Consider the following 23,407-nt stretch of genomic DNA (forward strand, 5'->3'; position numbering starts at 1 on the left):
ACCGAAATTCAAATGTGTCACCACATTAAGTTATATTTATCTATGTATCCATCTATCTGTCTATCTATCTATCTATCTATCACACACGATGTTTGTTTGTCTGCCTATTTTGCTGAAATACGTTACTTATGTGGCTTCAAAAAGCACATAAAATAGCTCAAACCATCTTTGCCCCCCCCCAAAACAAAAATCTGAAATGACGCCCCTGAAACAAAGCTCTCGATACCACACACACACGCTGCCGATATACTACGCTGCTATTAAAAACGTATCATTAATTCTAAATTACGCTGTTAAGTTATCTAAATCATTAATTCTTGTGAGATCTGACATTACATTACACTACATATGATATTTCAGCAGCTATTATCATTACACAGAATACATTATAACTAGAACAGTAAATATATCAAAATCATGGAGAGATATACTTTTTAAAGACAATATCATGAGAAAATACACATAAACACACACACACACACACACACACACACATATATATATATATATATATATATATATATATATATATATATATATATATATATATAATACATGTTTCGGATTTGAACATGTCATTTTCCTACATTTTAATGCAATATTCAGATTTATCTAAATCTGGATGAGACGTATCAGTAGTGTGATTAATGTCCTTGCATTTCATACGTTTTGTGTTTTCCCGCACCCAAAAAAATGATCCTGTTTTATTACCACTGTGGTCCACCGAATTGTGGGATGCGACTGTTGGATGCACTATCCCCGAAAGTATCTACTTAATTACGAACGAAACGAGTATCAGAAACATTCAAAGCACACGTTAATACATCGGAAAATAATATTTTCATGTCCAAATTGCAATAGTGCTTTAAAGAAAAATTACACACTGTATATATATAATACATATATATATATATATATATATATATATATATATATATATATATATATATATATATATATATATATGTGTGCATGTGTGTAGTGTACATAATCTTTCTCTACATCTTTTCCCACTTCTACGTGGGGTCGATGTTTCTGAAAGCTTTCCTAAACATCGACCCCACAAAGTGGGAAAAGATGAAGAGAAAGGTGTATATTACACGCTCATATATATATATATATATATATATATATATATATATATATATATATATATATATATATATATATATATCAATAATCAACACACAATCACGTGTGGAACGGAAATAAAATTCTGACTCACATCAGGATCAAACCCCAGTCTTTCAATTGAATGGCGCTTCCCACTAGGCCATACAAGTCTTGAAAGAAGTTTATATATATATATATATATATATATATATATATATATATATATATATATATATGTGTGTGTGTGTGTGTGTGTGTGTGTGTGTGTGTGTGTGTGTGTGTGTGTGTAATTTTCCTTTAAACCGCTATAGCAATTTTGACTTGAAAGTATTATTTTCCGATGTATTAACGTATGCTTTGAACGTTTCCGACATTAGTCTCGGTCGTAAATAAGTAGCTAATTTCGGGGACAGTGCAGGGTTCAGAGAACAACCCCTCACATCCCACAATTCGGTGGACCACAGAGGTAATAAAACGGGATAATCTTTTGGGTGGGGAAAACACAAAGCGTCTGACATTCAAGGCCACTAGTCACACCGCTGATACTTCTCATTCAGATTAAGATAAGTTTGAATCATGCATTAAAACGTAGGAAAATTACTTATTCAAATCCGAAACACGATAATGATTTAAACTAAATATTTATATATATATATATATATATATATATATATATATATATATATATATATATATATATATATGTCTGTTTTGTCAGTTCTATCCTGAATCTAATCTAGAGACCTTGGTACTTATTTAAAGGTGGGTAGTTGGTGGGCAGCAGAGAAAGAGACATTTACGGACCTAGCAAACATGAGCTCAGTTCTGTACCAGCCAGGCTTGGAAAGCGAATTTGGCTGACTGAACTCAATCTATCTATACGTGCGTAGATATATATATATATATATATATATATATATATATATATATATATATATATATATATATATATATATATATATATATACATACATACATACTGTATATATATAAAAGCATGTCTATATAATGTTCCAAGGACACAGGCTTCTTCTATGATGCAAAGGAGGTTTGCAAACAATAACACACCATTATCTGACCAAGCCACTCATCAAGCTAAGATACGAAGTTACAGATTAACAAAGAAAAACTGCGCCAATCCACCACGAAGCTTAATATGACACCCAGCTGTTTACTGAACTGAAATGACATTACCTTGGTTATCAACGCAACCGAAAACGGTTTCCTTGTAAGTACAAAAAGGACCTCTTCACAAGACGACGGTCTTGAGACACCACGGACGAGTATTGAAGGCCGTGACCATGAAACCGCATACTGAGTCGTACAAGTGCTAGACGAGGCGGGGCGGTCTCGTATCATACTGGAGCAGTTGGCGCAGTTGCCAACAGTGACTATTTACAGTATATACTGTATTGATCCTGCAACATTTGCAAGTCCGAAACACGAATAGAACAACATGCAAGGACAAGCCATTTTGCTCCGTCAGATTACGGAGGCATTATTGTACACGATTAATAATATCAAACGGTAATCACAGATGAAGCAGTGGTCTGTGGAATCAATGGTTCAAGAACGCAGCTTTCCGTGAATAACAATTATATGAATCCGAATTTCGGTCTCGTGTTTAGTTACCATTTCCGCCGCGGGGGCGGGGTTACTGGAGCTAGCTCAGTTAGGTTCCTGTGCAAACAAACAGCAGAGCAAGCAAAGCAAGAACGTCATTGCTTACCAGAGGAACCACGGGACTGCTTAGACCAAGGTCTAGACTCTGGCTCTGACGTAACTCAGAGGATCTGCCGACTTGCACAGAACATATGTGGAAAGAAGTGGCCTTTAAACTAGTACTAGACTAAGAACTAGTTGTGGGAGGGGTTAGCAGCCTATACGAACATGAAATACGAAATGATATTCGTCAAAATTTGTGTTGACAATGAAATCACGTAGTGAAATCCTACTATATCAGAACTGCGCAGATTGTTAAAAAAAAATTCTACGAAGCATTTATTATAAAAAAATCACATTACAGTTGAGAGCAAATTATTATTATTATTATTATTATTATTATTATTATCTGCTGAATATTTTTTAAACTGGAATATTCCAACAAGGTCATGTGTTACTGAACATGCTGCTTAATATCAGTAAATCTGGTAATCGATCTTTTATTGAAATAGCTGAAGTTTGACTTCACATCATGAAACTTGCATTGACTAAAACTAGTCCCTCTCCACACACACACACACACACACACACACACACACACACACACACACACACACACACACACACATATATATATATATATATATATATATATATATATATATATATATATATATATATATATAGAGAGAGAGAGAGAGAGAGAGAGAGAGAGAGAGAGAGAGAGAGAGAATAATTAATAATTTTTTTCTATATTTAGTAGATAAAATTTCCACTTGTTTCTCTGTTTCTTGATTCCGCCGAAGCCGAATCAGTTTTTCAATGAAACTTGCATTATTATTATTATTATTATTATTATTATTATTATTATTATTATTTATGACAATAGACTTCTTGATAACGAAACAATCTCACTTTCAAAGTCAAGACCGAATTGCTATGGTAGTAAAGGTTTTCAAATTGTCTCGTCAAGTATTAAAGGTCATGTCGGGTTCTCTTCACCGTTACCAAAGAAATATTAATAAAAACAGTAGTAAAAATACTGATAAAAATACTGAAGTACCACCTTGGTAATATGAAAATATGAATTATTCATTTCTACCATTAAAATTGAATTGAGAAATATATATATATATCTTTTAAAACTACTATTTTCCTTAAATGACGTCTCTCTTCCCTCACCCTGCCATCACCCATATAACTTGTACATTTGATTAGGGTATCATTATAAGGATCATGTCAAGTTAGGAGAACCCAACATCTCCATTTCAAGAACAGCGTACTCAGTGATCCCCTTGTAAAGAATGGCCACCCCTTTCCTGTCCGAACTCCAGTTCCACATGAGGGCTAGTACTAAACACGGCGAAACAGTGATTCACCTACACTGTTTCGCCGTGTTCAGTACTAGCCCGGGTGGGGGAGATCAAATGTATTTTGCCTTGTTCAGTACTAGCCCCAGGGGGGGATCAAATGTATTTTGCATTGTTTAGTACTAGCCCGGGGGTCAAATGTACTTTGCCTTGTTCAGTACTAGCCCCAGGGGGGGTCAAATGTATTTCGCCTTGTTTAGTACTCCGGAGATAATCTAAAATAATATCAAAACAAAGCCCACAAATTATACTGAATAAGGTGTGAGATGTTATCTTCTACGATTCAGGCTGTTATTTTAAAAAAATTTACCAACTCCAACGATTTTCAAACATACATTTCACTGAATTCTATAAAGCTAACTCCCTTCGTTCCACTCCACTCCCATCCACCCCCTCCCTCTGAAGGGGGGGAGATAAACAATTCAAGGGTACAGTACTTTTTCTCCGTTTCCAATGGACTTCGCATAAAAGGCCAAAAACTTATCGTTATACCATTCGAAAGGGTCCAAAATTTTCGTCTTACATCTTGGAATGCCAGTGCCATGAAATACCTAAATATCTTTCTGATTGTCTTTAATCCTTAGATCCGTAGTCTGTTTCTGTAGTCACTAAACTGACCCATTACTAAACAGAAGATAATACTCACAACGACACAACCGCTTGAAGCTAAGACTTTTAACAACCCAACTTCACTCCTACTCTCACGCACACTCAGACAGATAGAAGAGAATGGCTGAAAAAGGAAGTTCTTTGAGTAAATATCTTGCAATGAAGCTCGCTTGTTGATTTGTCCATTGGCCCTAAAGTTTCCCACTGATTCATATTTTAAGGATTCAGTGTAATATTTAAACTTTTCGACCCAAATTCTTTATGAAACAGAAAAAACTGACACTCGGTATTAAAGAGTGTCAGTATTATCTTCTGTGTAGCAATGGGTCAGTGTAGTGACTATAGAAACAGGGTCTAAGGATTAAAGGCAATCAGAAAGATATTTGGGTATTTCATGGCACTGGCAGTCCAAGATGCATGACGAAAATTCTGGACCCTTTCGAATGGTAGGCTGGTAAGTTTGTAGCCTTTTATGAAAAGTCCATTGGAAACAGAGATCAAATACTGTACCCTTGAATTGTTTATTCCTCCCCCCTTCAAAGGGAGGGGGTGGATGGGAGTGGAGTGGGACGAAGGAAGTTAGCTTTATAGAATTCAGTGAAATGACGTATGAAAATCGTTGGAGTTAGTAAACTTTTTGAAAATGAAAGCCTGAATCGTAGAAGGTAACACCTTACACCTTATTCTGTATGATTAATCCAGCACTTCACAATCTTACTTCAACTCTGACAAATGCAAAACTTAATTTTGCAGTGTTAACTGAACTCGCTCCCACTTCATGATCTGTTAGACGAGTGTCAAAGAAACAGGCATGTTGGTAAAGCCACCTGTAAAATAATCGTCAGCAAAAAGGTACGAGGGTCAATAGAACTGACATTCAAAGAAAGCAATAAAAATAACAACTTCAAGTTACAGATAAAGTCCAAGAACATAGACTAAACATGACAATGTGACTGCTTACACTTACCTTCAGTGCTGTCCTCTCAGCTCCTTGGGTTTCTCCTATTCCTTCCTCCTTCAGACGGATTCTTAAACATTTCCAGTATGATACAAGACTGTGCAAGCGCCAGGAAGCAAGGAAACGTGTTTCAACATTACACTTCAATGGTGGTATATCTTCTCTATGTTTAAAACTTCACTGCACTTTAACAGTCGTATTCTCTCTGTTTGGATTTTCACTGCACCTAGAGTCGCACTGTACATATCTTTTCTTCAAATTCTGCTTGACAATTCAAGTCCATCTTCCAGCGACGTTAGTAATGATCAAGTTCTACGAGGTGAGCTAAACACAGGCACAAAGATAAAGTCACAACACAGTTTCAATGTCACTCTTCACACTAACACAGTTTCAATGTCACTCTTCACACTGACAAACCAGCATATTTCCATGGTTTGCATTTTAATTATTTTCTATTTGGTTTCAATACAGGCAAATTCTAGTCTGCTGTTTTCTCTCTAAGTGAATCCACAATCTACTGAATGCACCAATTTATCATCCAAATGTCTTACACAATTCACTGAAATTCACTATTGTCCCAAGCACTGTCTGACACTCACTCTGTTGGTAGTGTTTCATGCTGATCCCCTTTACGCAGGCCAAGTCTGACGACTGTGACAAAACAAAAGAAAGGGAAAGGGACAGTGTAAAGTTTACATCACGATAGACTTTAGGAGTAAGGGAGAAATGACAGAGAAACATTCCAACGTTCAGAATTAAATGTCAGTACGAGGAATGGAGTTTCTACCGACGCAAGCAGCAGAGAAAGGAAAGATCGAGAAAGGTAGTATGGTTGGGGGGAGAGAATATATTATATTTTGCTGTGATTGTCATGCAGAGATGGTAAAAACAATCAAAATACAAAAAATAATATACAAAACAAAGATTCACTAACTGGAACTAAAGTAATATGTCAAAACATGTCAACAATTTTTAAAAAGTTTTACCAATTTGAATTATTTAACATCAGGCACAATCAACAGATAATTACAGGCCTGGAACTGAAAAAGCAATCCTTTTCCACATTAATGCTTCATCTCATTCTAAAGGTTTTCAAGAAATAATTTTTTGACAAAGTAATTAAAGATTATGAATGAGCTAAACACCAATGCATGGATGAAAATTAATTACAGGCTTGAGGACTAATGTGAAAGAGGTCTAGAAGTACAGTCTTCAGTTTGTTTCGAATAATTCTGAATATCCATTGAGCTTTCAATGTTTACGTTCACAAATGGACCAAAAATTGTAACGATGCCAACAAAGACGATGGTATTTTATTTCCTTCATTATGAATGAGGTTAGTGTCAAAACCTTGCTCGGTGCTTACTGGAACAAACGAAAAAAAGATCAATGACGTCCCATTTTTATGAAAATGATGATGATAATAGATTTTTCCCAATTAATAGTTACCTGTTTGGTGTTGATTACAGACTGGATCTTGGTTAAGTAACTGCATCTAGAGTATTGCTGCAATCTGGATCTTAGTCAATGAGCTGGTCACAGTTTGCATCATGATACCTAATCCACCATTTCTCTGGTTTCATCCTCACCTTGAGAGAGGTTTCTCTCCTTGAGTTCATCATAAAACTGCTCTTAGTTTTAGACTGATGTTTTAATTGGAGAGAGACTTATTCCATTTGTAATAGGATCTAAAACAAGGCTGGAATTGTACACATCACTTCTTAGGCCAGGAGACAGGGTTATCACCAATTATGGACGAATTCCCTTGACACACTATTCTTGTGGGACTGGGTCTGTTTTTGAGTGGCTCCCTAGTACAGAATATAATGCTATGTCTCTGTAACTTTTCAAGCACCACCAATACCTTCACGCAAATTCAACATTACTCCTCTCACTCGGTCCTCAGAAACCTTTAGCTCGTCCAAAAATACTTCACACACCTGGGCAAAGGCCCCCCGAACTCCTAACACTGCTTTTGTGAAGTTCTGTATACATGTTCTCATGACATTACTGGCTTTGTTTAGTGTTATTCTACATAAAGTTTTGTGAACAGGTAACCAAACTGTAAGAGTAATGATGATGGCATCTGTTTAACCTATGAGAGCAAAAAGGTCCTCTTTAAAGTGAGACAATAGATATTCTTGATTTTTTAATAAAACAGAAACCTTTGCTTCTCATGTGACCAGAATGTACCATAGAATTAATCATCCATAAATTAAACAGTACAATAGACAAGGTAAGTTGTGCTGCCTTTGCTTATACTGTACCCCTCCAACAGCAAAAACACTTTGCTGAAGACAGAAATTTCTTTAAATTTGTGGTTAGAAGACACAATCAGAAAATGTGTTCCGTTAGATGGCAACATGTTATATCCGACAACACCGGGTCTTTGTGAGAACATAAAAAAATCATCCACAAGACTGAGTAATATAAAATGCTTTACAGGAAGTAAAGGACAGCTCCATTAATATATGGGCTCAGGAATGAGAAATAGAAAAAGAATTAATATCTGCTGACGAAGATTCTGCTACACATTTTTTCAGATTGGAAGAAACCAGAAAGGATACTGTCTAGAATAAGTTTTCGGTTGTAACGAGATGTTTTTCTGGAAGATTTTGTTGCAAGAAACATATATTCGCAAAATTTCAAAACAGGCTATAGGATCAAAGGCACAGAAAGATAAACTTGCTGTGTGGCATTGCTACAAGACATACGATCAAGTTTGATGTCATACTAAGGCTAAGAAACCAAGAAACCTCCTGAACAAAGGTAAGGGCAATCCACATGTGTTCTCACGCACAAAAATAAAAAATATTGTCATTATCATTAGCTTTAAATATGGTTTCACAATCATTTCATCCCTAGGTAAGGTTAACTATTTCTGAGTAAGCCAGGCAAACTGTAAAAGAAATAAAATATATACAGAATGAAGAGCTGGCAGTGTAGGTTACCCAACAAAACACAAAAATGTGCACAAGGGGAACCTGTTGGTGGTTAATGAACCCTTAATGTAAACGGTTAATGAACCTTAATGTAAACAACTCATTAACACAAAGGTAAAAATCAGGTTAAATACATTAAAAGGTTGTAATTTGGAACATAATTCCAAATGACATCACCAGCAAACAAATTTACATACATAATGTTAGCAAAGTAGCACAGAAAACTTTACACATGTAATGTTAGCAAAGTAGCACAGAAAACTAAGTCAGAGATGAGCTAACTAATGTATTTCTCTTGACTAGTGTGTCACCTGTCACTCGCTTTAACTTACTGGTTACAAGTAAATACCAAACCGTTGAAGAACATGGAAAGAATGCAATGAGGTTATAGAGGAATAAATGCTTAAGTGACTAGAGAAAAAATGGAAATGGTTAGGAAATTCTGGCTATTAATCAGCCAAAATGTTTATGAAAACAAGGGCCTCATTACTACTTGACCGGACAGAGTAGTGAGGCCGAGTATTTTCTTTTGAAATTGGATGGAGTGTCTAGGATTCGAGAACACCACAAATAAGGGCTAATTATAGGTGATGGGTTGGTTGAGAACTCGACCTATTTTCTAGATCATGTGAAATGAAAATGGTTGACAAAATTACTTCTTTTTTATTGTGAATCAGTACAAGGTATTAAAGTCCAAATACATTAACTGTGACGAATAGTGAGCCATGACTTAGTGGAGGGTCATCTTTCACATGGAAGTTTCAATACCAGTAATTATTACATATGTAAAAGACTGGGGAGGTAACAAAACCAAGTAGATAATACTGTACATACAACTGAACATCAAATAAGCAGTAAAAGAAAACCCTCTCCAGCTGGCATTTACAAACTTCTCAATTTAGTGGTTTTAAGTTGGACAGAACTAATCAAAACTGTGAACTTATTATTATCAGGTAAAAACTAAAATAAAACCTTAAAGTATTTGTAAAAAAAAAATAAAAAACTATTGTACTTGTAACCTTAAACACTAATTTGCCTCAAGGCACCAAAGGGGTCATTATTCACTTCTACAACAATGTGCAATTCTCATACCGACTCCAACAAGCATTCCCCACCGAAGCAAGAGCACCAACGACAAGCAAATCCGTAGACACATTTCACATTTATAACCTTTCCTCTATCAATCTAATCAATAATTCCATTTACACTTATGAAAAATTATGACAGCTTGTTTGAACCTTTCGTCTTCACTTCTCCAAAACACATTCAATATATTTTTTCTTATACTGCTCCCTCGACAGCAAAAGCTGAAAGCTCTAATGATTCCTCAAGCTCTGCCAAGTCAAACAATTCCATACTGAGGAGATATTTCACCAGCCAAATGATGTGTAGTTAGTTATAAATGATTTGTTTAACCAGACCTCTGAACTCTTTCACGGTTCTTCTCGGGCTGGAACAAACGATGTGTACTGTACCGTATTATCATTCAAGTGATGTGTACTGTACCGTATTATCATTTTAGTGCAATCAACATTTTCATTAATGTTGTCATTTCTGTCCACGTACAGACATTAGAATGAGACACGACACTGGAAGATCAAATTCCAACCTCATCATTAACTTCAAGAGCTAAAGGTCTCCTATTTCATAATTTCCCTATGTAATTTCACCTTTGCAGGAAACAATACTCCCTGGGATTCTCAAGTTTCTATTAGCAACAAAGCAAGAAATCTTTCCTATCCCTGAATAACCTTCTTAAACCTATAGTTTTATAGTTTATTTTCTGTTGGGCTTTCCTACGTCCCTTCCATCCTTGTCACCAAGACTAATTCCCTACAGGTTCCATTGCAGTGTCTTATACCTAATCGCCTTGTGTCTTATTACTTGCTTACCTAACAATCTCTCCGTTTCCCTCTCTCCCCTATGGTCACGCCAAGTCTGTTGCTGGTTCTTCCTTAACCCTCAACATTAGTCCCAATGGTTTTTCTTTCCATTCTCTATTACATATATATAAAAATACTAAATTTTTTCAATACTAATGAAGAAGAGAGTACTCTCAGGCACTGTTTGCAATTATAATTTATACGGCATTCATTTTAGTAACGTATTAGTTAATATTTATGTGTACACACCACAGAAAAAGATATGACTTACATTAATGAGATCTTCACTTATAACATATTTCCTCCATTGAAATATGAATACCTGTACTACTACATGATTTCAACATTTTCAAGATATAATCACCCATACTTTTCAAGAGGGTCATACTTGATGAAACGTTATATCACTGAAAATTCTGTTATGTGGCAATACAGTACTGTATATATATGTATACTGTATATACAAACAGTCCCTGGTTTACGGAGGGGGGGGTTCCATTCCCGGCGGCGAGCCATAACCTGAAAAACGTTGTAAACCTGAACACCAAATAATGAAGGGATAAAAGAGGCTCGTGGCACTGTAAGTGCCGTAAAAATTGGGTTACGGCACCATAAAACCGGGTACAGTGCCATAAAACCAGGTACAGCACTGTTGTACAGTGCCGTAAAATCAGGTTAATGGTGCCATGAGCCATGCACCATAGCCCGGGACTGCTGTAACCCAGGGACTGCCTTTACAGTATAAAGAGATCTCACGGCAACACCTCATCAAAGTGCCTTATTTCCCTTTATAATGTGTGAGCTGTTTTGTGTAAAATGGAAAAAAAACAAAGAAAATAAAAATCTAGTTAAAAGAAATCTCTTTCAATCAATTATGATAGTCCTCAATACACACAGCTCCTCATCCAGAAAAATTCACAAAACTTTCAGGCCATGTCTGTAATAAAGATTAAGTAACAAATGCCAGTGTTAAAATGATGTTTGAACAAGGACTGAAAGTATACTGTACTTTTATGAAAAAGATTTAACAGAAAATACGGACCTTCCTTTCCAATACATCTTTCCTGCCATCTATTCTGAAACCACAAGACACTTCTTACTTGGATGACTCTAGTTGGTTTGACTTCCACAACACTCAGTATTCAAATCCTTCATATTTCTATGAGACAACAGTCTTGAAAACAAATGTTTTGTTTAACATTTAATACTAAACATCTTTGGTGCTTGGGAAAATATGTTTGTATGCTTAAAAGTAAGTAAACAAAACTATGCACTGCATTTTTCCAACCTGACTGAATCTCAGCATTCACTTCTAAAAAAATGAAAACTCTACTTCAGAACCTGCATTCCAACAACTTTTATTCTGAAGCTACTTTAACTTTCACAAAATAAAATAGCTATCTTTATTACTAATAAGATTATCATCATCATGAGCTGGTTTAACCAGTTTGAAATTCTTAACTATCACTGACCTGGCTGATACTGATAATCATGTGCTGTAATCCTCAGCAGGGGCAAAAAACTTGAGCAGAATCATAAAACGAAAAAAATAATACTGAAGAGTTCTACCTGGCAAAACTCTGTTGAATGCACTAAAATGTAAACTAAAAGACAATATTCTTTAAAATATTCTAAAAAAATTAAACAGATAAGTAGACACTGTAATGTAACATACAATATTACATTATAAATTTTGTTATGGTAATTTACCAAGAAAACTTTACTGAAACTGTTTTCATGGTTTTGAACAAAGTGCAACTAGCAAAAGATTTTTAATCCACTAACCCTGGAATGTCATGATGCCAAAAGACATTACTTTAAATTACTGTGTTGAAAAGGTACACTATTAACCAGACACTTCCAGCATTTAGTAAAAAAAGACAAGTAAAACCCTTGTACAACCTCATTTGTACTTCAATTGTACTTCAACTTCACTGATGAAAGTCTTAAAAAAGTTCTTCCAGCATTTTAACCACAGATGTGCAGCGTAAACATTCCAACAGTTTCCTCAAGGAGTTTTGCAATGCTGGACCCTCAAGTGATTTTATTCATGCAGTTGCATAGGCACTACATCCTAATCGCGCAAACAGTACAGGTATACACTTACCAACAGCATTCAGAATTATGAGTAAATTGGTCATCACTGTGTGCAATCATGAAACCAAAAGTGACTTTGCCTTTTCAAGGCACAAAATCTTGAGCACTTCAGTCAATTATAGTGACAACCAAAACCTAAAATCTACATTTTTCAGTGAGAGTTGGTGACTGTAATAATGAATACAGCCATTTTCAGAGGCACAAAATTATTCTCATTGCTGTACAGCTAACTAGCAGTGACATTAAACTTCCTTCATTTTAGCTCACAGCCACATTTTCTAAACTTTGTTTAGACAGTCAAATGACCTGGCTAAAATAACAACATATTTTTAAGGGGGAGTCTTATTTTCTGAACATCATACAAACAATTTTTATCCAAATCACATGATTCACAGCCAACTTCAATCTTCTCTCAGAAACATCACAGAATTTATGACTCTTTCTTTATTTCACTTATACTAACTATAAGAAACAAATGACTAATTTGTCCTAGACTAAATAAACATTCTTTGCTTAATTTCAACTTCAATTAAAACAGTCTTATTTCCTAAAGCCTAATTGGCAAAAAGGTTGTAATCTGCTTAATAAAAATTTTTTGGCAATTATATCAAATATAACATTTTCACCTTTATATACATGAAATATTTTTTAAACTAACAGTAAAACTGCACTGGTAGGTAGGAAGTGCAAAATTTCAAACCATCTTAAAACATTTGTGTAAATGCCTGGATTCTATATAAGAATTAAAAAAAAAAACAGTGTAAAGAGCTCCAATTTTTCTCTCTGCCATTCCTTAATTTAAATAAAAGACACTCATTTTTTTTTCAAGATCAAATAGAACTAGTAAAATCTAATATACAGAAAACAAAGAATTAAAGCTTAAAGTACTTATCATACAAGCAAAATTTTCTGCACAGGCAATGTCACTGCTATTAGCAAATCCCCTGTCAATCAATCACTAAGGGGACGCATCCACGTCGGGGTCGTCGCTGCTCTCCTCGAGAGGATAAATTGTCTCCAAGTTGAGGATTGTTCCACCAAACAGCTTGATCATCTGCAGAACAACCTTCTCTATTTCAGTAGTGGGCAACTGTACCTAGGAGACAGAGGAAAAATTATCATAATGTGACCTGCTGTTAGATTCTTACTGTACTGTATTCTTAAATGATACATTTTTTATATGGGAAACAGTTAATATTTTGCATGGACTTTCATCTGTAAAAGAGGTAAAGTAGATTATTCAATACTGACATAACCCTTCGGTGAGTTTCATGAATTTTAGGTTGTCAAGCCAAGCACTGCGGCAGTTTCAGCCATTCAGTGCTTGAGACAGCAAAGAGAAGTCGGAATGGTTGGAGAGGAAGATTGAAGAAAGAAAGTAGAGTGGAGGTAAAGTAAAAATCTAAAAGGTGGGTGCAACCACGGGCAAAAGAGAGGCTGCAAACGCCCTTCAGTGAAGCCTACAGTGCACCACATAGATGCATTAATGGCATCATCCCCCCACAGGGAAACCGGGATAAACGTCACTTGAAATATTATCAGACTATTTAGAGGAGCATAGAACTCTTACGACAGAAGTGAATTACAAACATGCCTATTATTTCTTGTTCCACTTTTTATCACGAGATGCTACCCTACAGCTAACAAACAACGAATGCAAGCAGCGACTGGTGAGGGTCTGAACCACATCAGAAATTACCTAGGTATACTTTGCCACAATCCTCATTAAAAAGAGAAATGTAACAGCATTTATTATAACTGGAATGCTGAGACATGAAATATACTGGGGAAGAATGAAAATGTGTACTGGGAGACACTTTGAGGCAACTGCCATTTTCAGGCAAAAAAGTTGCATGATAGGAAACCAAACACCAGCTCTGTACAGGTACAGTAAAAAAAAAAAAAAACCTTGGAATACTGTAATAAGAAACCTTAATATTTTAGGTTCTATGTTCCACACACCATTTTGATTCTTGTGACAATTCTGTATCCTCATTGCACATTAATAACCTGCAACAAATGAGAGGGGGGAATGGGATATTGCACTACATCCATTAATTATGGACAGAACAATACAGTATACTAACTTTACATGAAAATTATCATCATCTAAAAACTTCCACAATGCTATGAGTCGTTATTGTTTGAAAAGCTTCCTACACCAATACAGTTGCTGGTAATAACTATGCATGCTTTGGATTTTTTGTTCTATCAGTTCTTCCATCTTGACGTTTGTTGCAGAATCACAAGATAAAATTGCTCAAGACAGTAATTTCTTTCACCACAATAATTTCCATCAAGATTTCAAGGTTCATTGTAGCTAATAAACTGCCCTGCACCTACAAACAATGTCCTACAACCGAAACAAAACTAAGTATGAGAGCCCCAAGGTCCTCTCTTCATCCATGAGACTTACAAAAGCAAGGCAATGACCCCTGATGACTCAGCAGGTAGACCTATGCAGCAAACAAGCTACGAAAATAAAAAAAATAGTTTTAAAAAATGCAAAATATCCACAGTTCACAAGGATAGTAAAGGTCACATAACAATGAAAATCTGTCACAAATTCTGGGCAGAAACTGAACTTGGAAGCAGCATAGTTTAGTCAGCAGTAATACCACAGATAAGCCTTACTTCAATGCAGATCTTTGGCTATTGCCCCTCGTGGCTCTGCCTCCGGAGTTACATTAATAATTTCATGAAGCGTCAATGGCCTTATCCCGTTCAGGTGCCAAAAAAACCAGCACCTCTGATCTTTCATTCCCTTTACTGCAAAGCTTTAGTACAGTCTCTCTGGAAGTGTCATGGGTGGTGATGCCCAGAATTTTAAAAGTTCCTGTTTATATACTTCCTAATTTCCTTTTTATCTGCTCAACTTACTCATTCTTTATTTTCATCTATTCTGCACCAAAAATTTCTTCCTTTTTTCTTTTTGTTTGTTTATCGTTTTCGCACATGGGCAACCAATTCAGGGGAAGCTCGCTCACGAAGGTAACAGCACATCACTTATCAAAATGGCCCTTGTCCCAAAAAGTTACATTCCTATCCGTCCTAAAATCTAATCCCTTTTTGGTAGTCAAGAATGGAATGCAATGGGATATAAAATTTAGGCCAAAGGCCAAGCGCTGGAACCTGAGAGGTCATTCAGCACCAAAAACGAAACTGAGAATAAAAAGGTTTCACTACGGAACAATTGTTAGGAGAGGGTGGAACGCAAGACGGAGAGAATATGAATGGAGGTACAATAAATGGAATGACATGGTTGCAGCTAGGGGCCAATATACTACTTGTAAAATCACCAAAACATACATCAGTTTCATTTGGCCTAATAATAAGTTTGTCTCGTGCATCTTGAAAGTTTAAATTTTCATTGACCTTTGATCTCTCTCAGTAAGTCTTTGACCTTACACTATGCACTGGCAGCATTACTGGATTATGTATACCATCTACAGTATGAACCTCTATCTAACTAACATGTCTGATATGTTATGAACTGTGTTAAATTCTTATCTGACCTCTGACCATTTAAGCGTGTCCATGACTCACTCAGCACACTGGAATCACTAGAGGAGTATGCATGATGTATACAACTCTTCATCTCCAGCAGTTCACAAGTTTTGGCCATGGTTAAGACCTTGGCATCTTTCTGCATGTTGACATAATAGTGAATTATGCATGCAAAATCAGGAGTTCCTATCTCCTAAGTTTAGAATTTTCAGTTAAGATCAAATTCTGATTTGACCTATGACCTGTATGTATAACCTTGACTTTTCCTTTGCACAATAGGTTACCTAGCAGAGTCTTCTTCTTTGTTTTAACGTGCTTTTTTTCCCATTTTTCTATAGGGTAAGCACGATGCCTTCTTTTGAAGGACTTTGATTTGGCGGTGGGGTAGGCCGTAATGGATACTAAATATAAAGCCCTCATCTTTTTCTACTGTAGGTACAAAGTTATGGACAAGCTTTGGGTGACAACCTGGCCTACCTGACCTTAAGGTCAGGATCGAGTAAGTGCAGCAAACGTTATTTTTCGGGTTACTGGTGAAGGATGACAATGTCTCAAGTTGCTTATAATGCTGCACGTGTTAAAGCTTAACTGAACACACAAGCCCAGAGTCTGGGCGGAAAAATGCTTATTACGAAGAAACAAATTCTTCTATATTAATCTGGTATAGTAAGCAAAGCACTAACCCACTGTTTGGTAAAATGACCTTTGCTATATTAGGAGATGCCACACATTAAGAAGCAAGTTACACGCATGATAATTATTCCAGAGTCATGTACAGTAATGCAGTATGGCATCAGCTTTAAAAGGATTTTATGAAGGTGAACTTAAAATCTGTAATTTTTATTATGAAACCTACACGGTACTAAGACAAATGAAATTGGGTTTCAATACTGATGTTAATTTTTAGCAAATATTTTTTCCAACTCCTGCTTGAATTTTTAATGAATCAAAGCCACTTTAAGGACAGTAAATTTTTATTACAGTAAAGAAATACAACACCAAAAATTAAACTGAATGCCATAGACCCATTACAGTTGGTGTAAGGGGATTTAGATAAATATAAATGAAAATCCAGCGCACCTTCAATTGCAAAATGATGGATTTTTTAGGCCGTAAATAACCGACTTCTGCAATTCAAACTGCCTATGTGAGCCTCATATAATACATCATTTATGAGCTTTTCAGCTACAATCCGTCTTTCTTGTGGCAGAATTCTTAGCTTATTGGCAACATTTTTCCCAACAGTGTCGAATTCATCAGCAGCGCAGACATTTGTAAGCTTCTCTTCCAAAAGCTGAACCAGTTTATCAGTTTTTGTTATGTTTTCCTTACATGGTGTTTTGTGCTCCTGAAAAGAAGACAGTTTTCATAATCAAACTGAGAACTTGACACAAGATGGTTCATGGAGTGAATTATTTTCTCCTTGATCTGAACCCTGTAAATAAAAACAATGTTTAAACTAGAATTTACTGTTTGTATATACCAGTCATTTTCCAGACACTCCAAAAAAACAGACGAGTTTCCACCAAGTCACCTTCAAGTTCAGGCTCCGAAGCACCCTGCTCCATGAGGGTAAAACTATTCCAAGTGTTGCCTGACTACTTCCCAAGAGCATGAAGGGTCAGGAAGAAGGCTCAAAATATTTATTTAGTGACTGATTTGTATAAAAAAACTAATTAAGTTTCAAAAGTATGTTTACCAAAAAAATCCATCACTTTGCAATAACCTGAGTAGCTTATTAGGTAGGAGGACTCTTGCCAGTCTTATAACGTCCAGTAAGGATCTTTGGAGTTAATACTACAGCAGAATAAAGTCTTCTTATTCTTCATCCACACCATTATCTTACGAAACAAGCGCAGTTATCATAAGATGAGGGCCAGTTACCTTGATGCATCTTCTCCAACTATAGGTATTTCTACTCTGAAATTTAGAGTCTAGTGGTCCAAAAGTTCCAGGGCTAACAAGGTGTCATAAAACAGATCGATACCCCTGTCAGTAAAACCATGATCTATACAGGTCATAAAGCATAACAATTTGACATGAAAAGAAAATAACATACCATTCAACCATATGCCAGTACATATTCTCCATCAGTACCATACTAAAATGGCATGATAAAATGGCTTGTCTAAGCCAGCAGAGAATAGTTTTACATACTTATTACTAGCATATGCCAGTGGCTAGAAAACCACCTAACACTCCCAAACAAAGGCTTGATCCTCCACACATAAGTCCTTACAACTCTCATGGGCCACAGGGGAAATGATTCATTGTTTCCCACCAGCAAAGGCAATGAGGGGATAACAAAAGCAAGAGCACAATGAACATGTGAAGGTGCATACTGCACTTTAGTAACAAATCCTGGAACAAACAACTGGTCAAAATTGTACCAGTTCTCGGTGTGAGTAACTTGGCTGGAAAGTGCACGGGTCCCTAGCCGAGACAGGAAGGATGTTCATCAAAATCCAAAGACACGGTTATGTCGTAGAGTAAGTCCTGTAAAAACTTGAGCAACTTCTTTTTCATTTGATTCTTTAATGTAATATTGTATTTCTGTAAAGTAATTTTCTATTTCTGTCTTCCGACAAATAGCTACTTCCTTAGCGATGAAGATGATGATATTTGTATCAGATGTATATGCACGTTGTTCAGTATAGTAAACACCCTGTATTCACAGGGGATGCGTACCACAGCCCCTCCGCGAATAGCAAAAATCTGCGAATACTTAAAACCCCTCTAAAAACACTTAGAACTGCCTATTTTGATAGTTGAAACAAAAAAAAGCCTCTAAAAATGCTTATATCCGAGTATTTTAATAGTTTTATCTCAAAACGTGCATTTAGTCATGAAAATTATATGAAAATACAGTAATTAGTGAATATTTCTCAGTGAAAAATACCGTGAATGGGCGAATTTTCCGTGAATAATGTGTATATATGTTCCATAAAGAACTCCGCGAATAGGCGAGTCCATGAATCGTGAGAACGCGAACAAGGGGGGTTTACCGTAATGGTTTACAGTACGTGTATTACGTACATTTGCTGGAAGACAACACAAGAAACTCTAGTTAAGTGGAAAGGGTTTTATCCAATTCATTTGGCATAATTTGATCAATTCTGTACTGCACTGTATATAAGTACGGTAGTATGGCTACAATTATGTCCTTTTCTTTTATCTGAATGATTCTTCTTTCAATTAACACTGCACCATACAAGGCAGTACTTTGCAGCATTAGTAAAATACAAGTTTTGTATAAGCATCACTAACCTGTGATAATATTTTTTGCAAAAAAAAAAAAAAAAAAAAAAAAAAAAAAAATTACAACAATCCATTTTTAACAGTGCTAGTGCCCTGGACGGGTGTCCTTCAAAAGAATACACAAAAACCAATACATATTTCAAACGAGAATCTTTAAATAACAGAGGAGATTCTCTGTCTACTCTGTTACAAACGACAACCAAGACGTCAATACAGTCGTTTTCTTGGGTGATGTCACTTTGAAAAATGGGAGCACAAAAGACTGATAAGACGGGAATAACCTGAGTCTGCATATTAATCTCAGGTTTTCAGGTGCATTACATGACACAGAAACACTCCACTCTGCTACTGGAATTGCACGTCTAGATGAGCGAATTAAAAAAATCATAAAACATACCAAGTAAAACTTGTTTCCTTGAGGAGGTGTGGGTTGGGAGCTCTTCTTCCGAACGAGAACTTTCCTCTCTGGGGGGTTTTGGTCTGGTGGACTCATCCTGACCACATTCACTTTTGGGCTTGCAGGCTGGGCCTGAAAAATAAAAGTTCATCAGCCATGATCAAAATTGATTTCTTTGTAAAATAATTGAAAACAATCAGCCATATCTTATATCCCACCGCCCAAACTTCATATTTTTACTAAAGTCTTTACACTCAACTGCTTTAAATAGAGAGGTGAGGTTACTTACAGGTAAGACCTCATTCTGAAAACCCCATACTGTACTCAACATTCAAATGTTCTTATTCCTGTCTACCAGAGGTGTGTATTGAGCAAGTATAGTTTATAAAAAAGAAGACAATCTTAGAGGGAAAAATGTGTATAATATTTAAAAGTATTATATACCATATATGAGTTACTGTACAAACCTCTGTTCTGACTTATGAACAGTCATTTATGGAGGAGGCAATTGCTTGAGCTTTCTACTCTCCACTGAACAAATTGTGTGACAATAATCACACAAAAACTATTGTAACAAAAAATCTGAGTACAGTACAGTAATTATCACTGCAATGAAAGTGTAATGTAAAACTGTTTCTCGCTCAACACATCTTGCAATAATAATGATATGCACATCAACAAAGTTACAAAGCATTGAAGTATAAAGTTTTAAACACTTTCCATAACAAGAAACAACGACTACTCGAGCTGACAGGGAGTAAACAAAACCATCTTAATAAGCTTTTGAGGTTTGTTCAACTTTTTGATGTACTGTACTTATTTATTTCTAATTTTCTGGACTAAACTGCTGGTGTGTTTTAGTGTTTTTATTCATTTCCATGACAAGTTACTTTATTTAATACATATCAATAACATATGCTACAGCCTAAGAGATTACAAGCACATGCCTGTCACACTGACACTATTTGTTTTAGCTACTTTTCTTTTATTCATAATACACTTGTGTAACTTGGGGGAATGTTTTATCCAAAAGCGTTAATCATAACTGTATAAACTGGACAAATAAAACCCATGACAGCATTATTTAAAATTTGTCAAATGCAAAATTTTTATATCTAATAATAGTGACAGCTGTTTCGGTCATTAGCTTAAGCATAGGCCTGAAAAAAAGCCCTACGTTAATGGCTGAAACAGCTATCAGTGTTACATAACTAGAGCAACATAAGTGATTCTTGTATTTCCTTCAAAGTTTTACCAATGAAGGTAAAAGGTGTTATAGGAAAACATGGAGATGTGTTATCCTAAAGTAGCAGATGTCATGTGTACACTGGCATTCATTGCAAACTGCTTAAGAGAAAAACTGTGCCCAAGAGTGTGTGTGTGTGTGTGTTGGTGTAAAGTGAGATTCAGATATATTAATGATATACATCAAATAACATACAGTAGAAGGTACTACAATACACTTACTTCTTCTGCAATAATAGGGTGATCCTGGGTTTCCCTTTTCCTGATGAAGCTGTCAGGTTTTGATACTTTCGGTGCGGGACACGCACCCTCTGGAAATGCTTCTCTGAAGTCACGTTTGACATTCCTGCACACGCGCATGTGGAATTTATTCTCCTTGATCAGTTGTTCCTCATTACTGAAACTATAACCAAAAAAATGCCTGAAGACCAATTACTCCAATTTCATTTCTGCATCTAACATGTATCACAAAAGTATGATTAACAAGTTAGAAAACATCAACATTAAATGTTTTATAAACTTCAATCCTAATTACATTCTACACATGCATTACTTAATTCAGAGACTTCACTCACTAACTGATGCATCTGTGCCCCAACTGAGGGCAAAGAGGAAATAGTACCTCACAGTACAGCAATGTCCCCAGCACATTCCTAGCAAGTGGAAGAGGAGGCGCAGGGGGGATGAGTTGGGGAAAAAAAAAAAAAAAAAAAGACCAGAAGTCTAGTAGGTATCTACCCAACAGTCATTGAGCAGCCATAGCTGATCTGTTAAGAGTACCTTGCATTACAAAGACACGATTTCAAGTAGCAGAAAGCATAGGTCAAGGAAGTAGGCAAGCAGCTGGCATACTGGTAGAAAGAATAGGGGCAACCACAGAGCTAGCTGATGGAGACAGAATCTCTCTCCCTGGCAAGGCAGGGCAAGCAGAGTGAACATCAGGGACAGGAGCCGTACTAGGGGATTTCTCCTCAGCAGAAGTGATAGCAACTGAGGCAAAGGAGTCTCCTGATCTCTTGTACTTCTCCTCTGCGGCACAGGCTTGCAACTTCACAGGACGAGAAGGCATAATTAAAACGGAGGCATCATCAGGAGATTAGCTCTTTGATTGAAGGCACTAAGTATATCTTAGTTTAACCAGACCACTGAGCTGATTAACAGCTCTCCTAGGGCTGGCGCGAAGGATTAGACTTATTGTACGTGGCTAAGAGCCAACTGGTTACTAAGCAACAGGACCTACAGCTTATTGTGGAATCCGAACCACATTATAGCGAGAAATGAATTTCTATTACCAGAAATAAATTCCTCTAGCTCTTCATTAGCCGGCCGGAGACTCGAACTCGGGCCTAGCGAGTGCTAGCCCACAACTCTACCGACTCGCCCAATGAGGAACTGACTGAAGGCACTAGCAAAGGGGATAATGCCAAAGACTAGAGTCTGATGAGACACCAGCAAAAGGCCTGAGCACACAATACTTGTCTGATCTTCTGTATGGAAACAGGTTTCACTGATCCATACATAAAAGTGTGGCAAATCTCACAAGTCAGCTAAGGTGTACACTGATGATGACCTCTACAAGACAAAGACAGGAGGTGGAGATCCTTCTTGAGGAAAGACATGAAAGAGCTATGAGCTCATGCTGGCAAAACCTTACAAATAGGTTGAGGCATGGTAAATAACAAAGTCCCCCATTATTAGCAGTTTTCTGAGATGCATGTTATTCCTTCACAAAAAGAAAGTAAAGAATGAGAACCAATCACAAACTCTAGTACTGTGTTACACTAAAAACCTTGTGCAAGAGATTATTCGCAGTTCAGACAGCCTTAGTTGTTGCTCTCAGCATGTTGGTTAATGCAGAATCTTAAAGAGATGCCAAATGACTTTTTTGGGGTGTTAATTCCAGTCCTTGACACATAAACAGCTCAATATTTATTCACTGGGGCCAGTCTTACCAATGGAGCAACTGGTCTCTTCTGTAAAGGAGAATGCTAGGCACCTCTCTCTCTCTCTCTCTCTCTCTCTCTCTCTCTCTCTCTCTCTCTCTCTCTCTCTCTCTCTCTCTCTCTCTCTCTCTCTCTCTCTCTCTCTCATATGCATTCCTAAAAACCTCTCCACTTATTGGATGTCTTGTCAAGCATAGGGGAGCATTACTTTAGGGGACCTGACGAACTCTAAACGAAAGAAACTAGAAAACCCTAAAAAAAATTGTGACAGTTTTCAATAGTTAATTGTGGCTTGCAGCAACATGAATATGAAGTATTAAATAAAAGTTCATCACATGATTTGTATTAAGTCAGTACAATATGTTGCTTGTTTAAACAAACGACAGTAATTTCGGCTGGGAAAAAATACCATCAAAATTTACT

General features: G+C 36.4%; 2 protein-coding genes across 5 annotated transcripts in view; both read right to left on the minus strand.

Annotated features, from left to right (window-relative positions):
• Positions 1-5,888, minus strand: part of LOC136852993 (uncharacterized) — a 32,865-nt gene extending 26,977 nt beyond the window's left edge. The window contains exon 1 of the mRNA XM_067128095.1: positions 5,722-5,888. The gene's annotated coding sequence lies outside the window, so the exon portion shown is untranslated. The remainder of the gene's footprint in view (positions 1-5,721) is intronic.
• Positions 5,889-9,302: 3,414 nt separating this feature from the next.
• The window catches only part of LOC136852994 (uncharacterized), a 38,246-nt gene continuing 24,141 nt past the window's right edge, over positions 9,303-23,407 (minus strand). For 2 of the 4 annotated variants that reach the window (XM_067128097.1, XM_067128096.1), the window contains 4 exons: positions 21,264-21,444; positions 19,797-19,928; positions 17,222-17,489; positions 9,303-13,730 (listed from right to left, as the gene is read on the minus strand). In XM_067128097.1, the coding sequence (XP_066984198.1) occupies positions 17,247-17,489; positions 19,797-19,928; positions 21,264-21,444 (556 nt within the window). In that variant the 3' untranslated portion in view covers positions 9,303-13,730; positions 17,222-17,246. The remainder of the gene's footprint in view (positions 13,731-17,221; positions 17,490-19,796; positions 19,929-21,263; positions 21,445-23,407) is intronic. The other 2 variants (XM_067128098.1, XM_067128099.1) reach the window with 1 other exon arrangement.

This window comes from Macrobrachium rosenbergii, chromosome 26, assembly GCF_040412425.1.
Source record: "Macrobrachium rosenbergii isolate ZJJX-2024 chromosome 26, ASM4041242v1, whole genome shotgun sequence".
Taxonomy (NCBI): Eukaryota; Metazoa; Arthropoda; class Malacostraca; order Decapoda; family Palaemonidae; genus Macrobrachium; species Macrobrachium rosenbergii.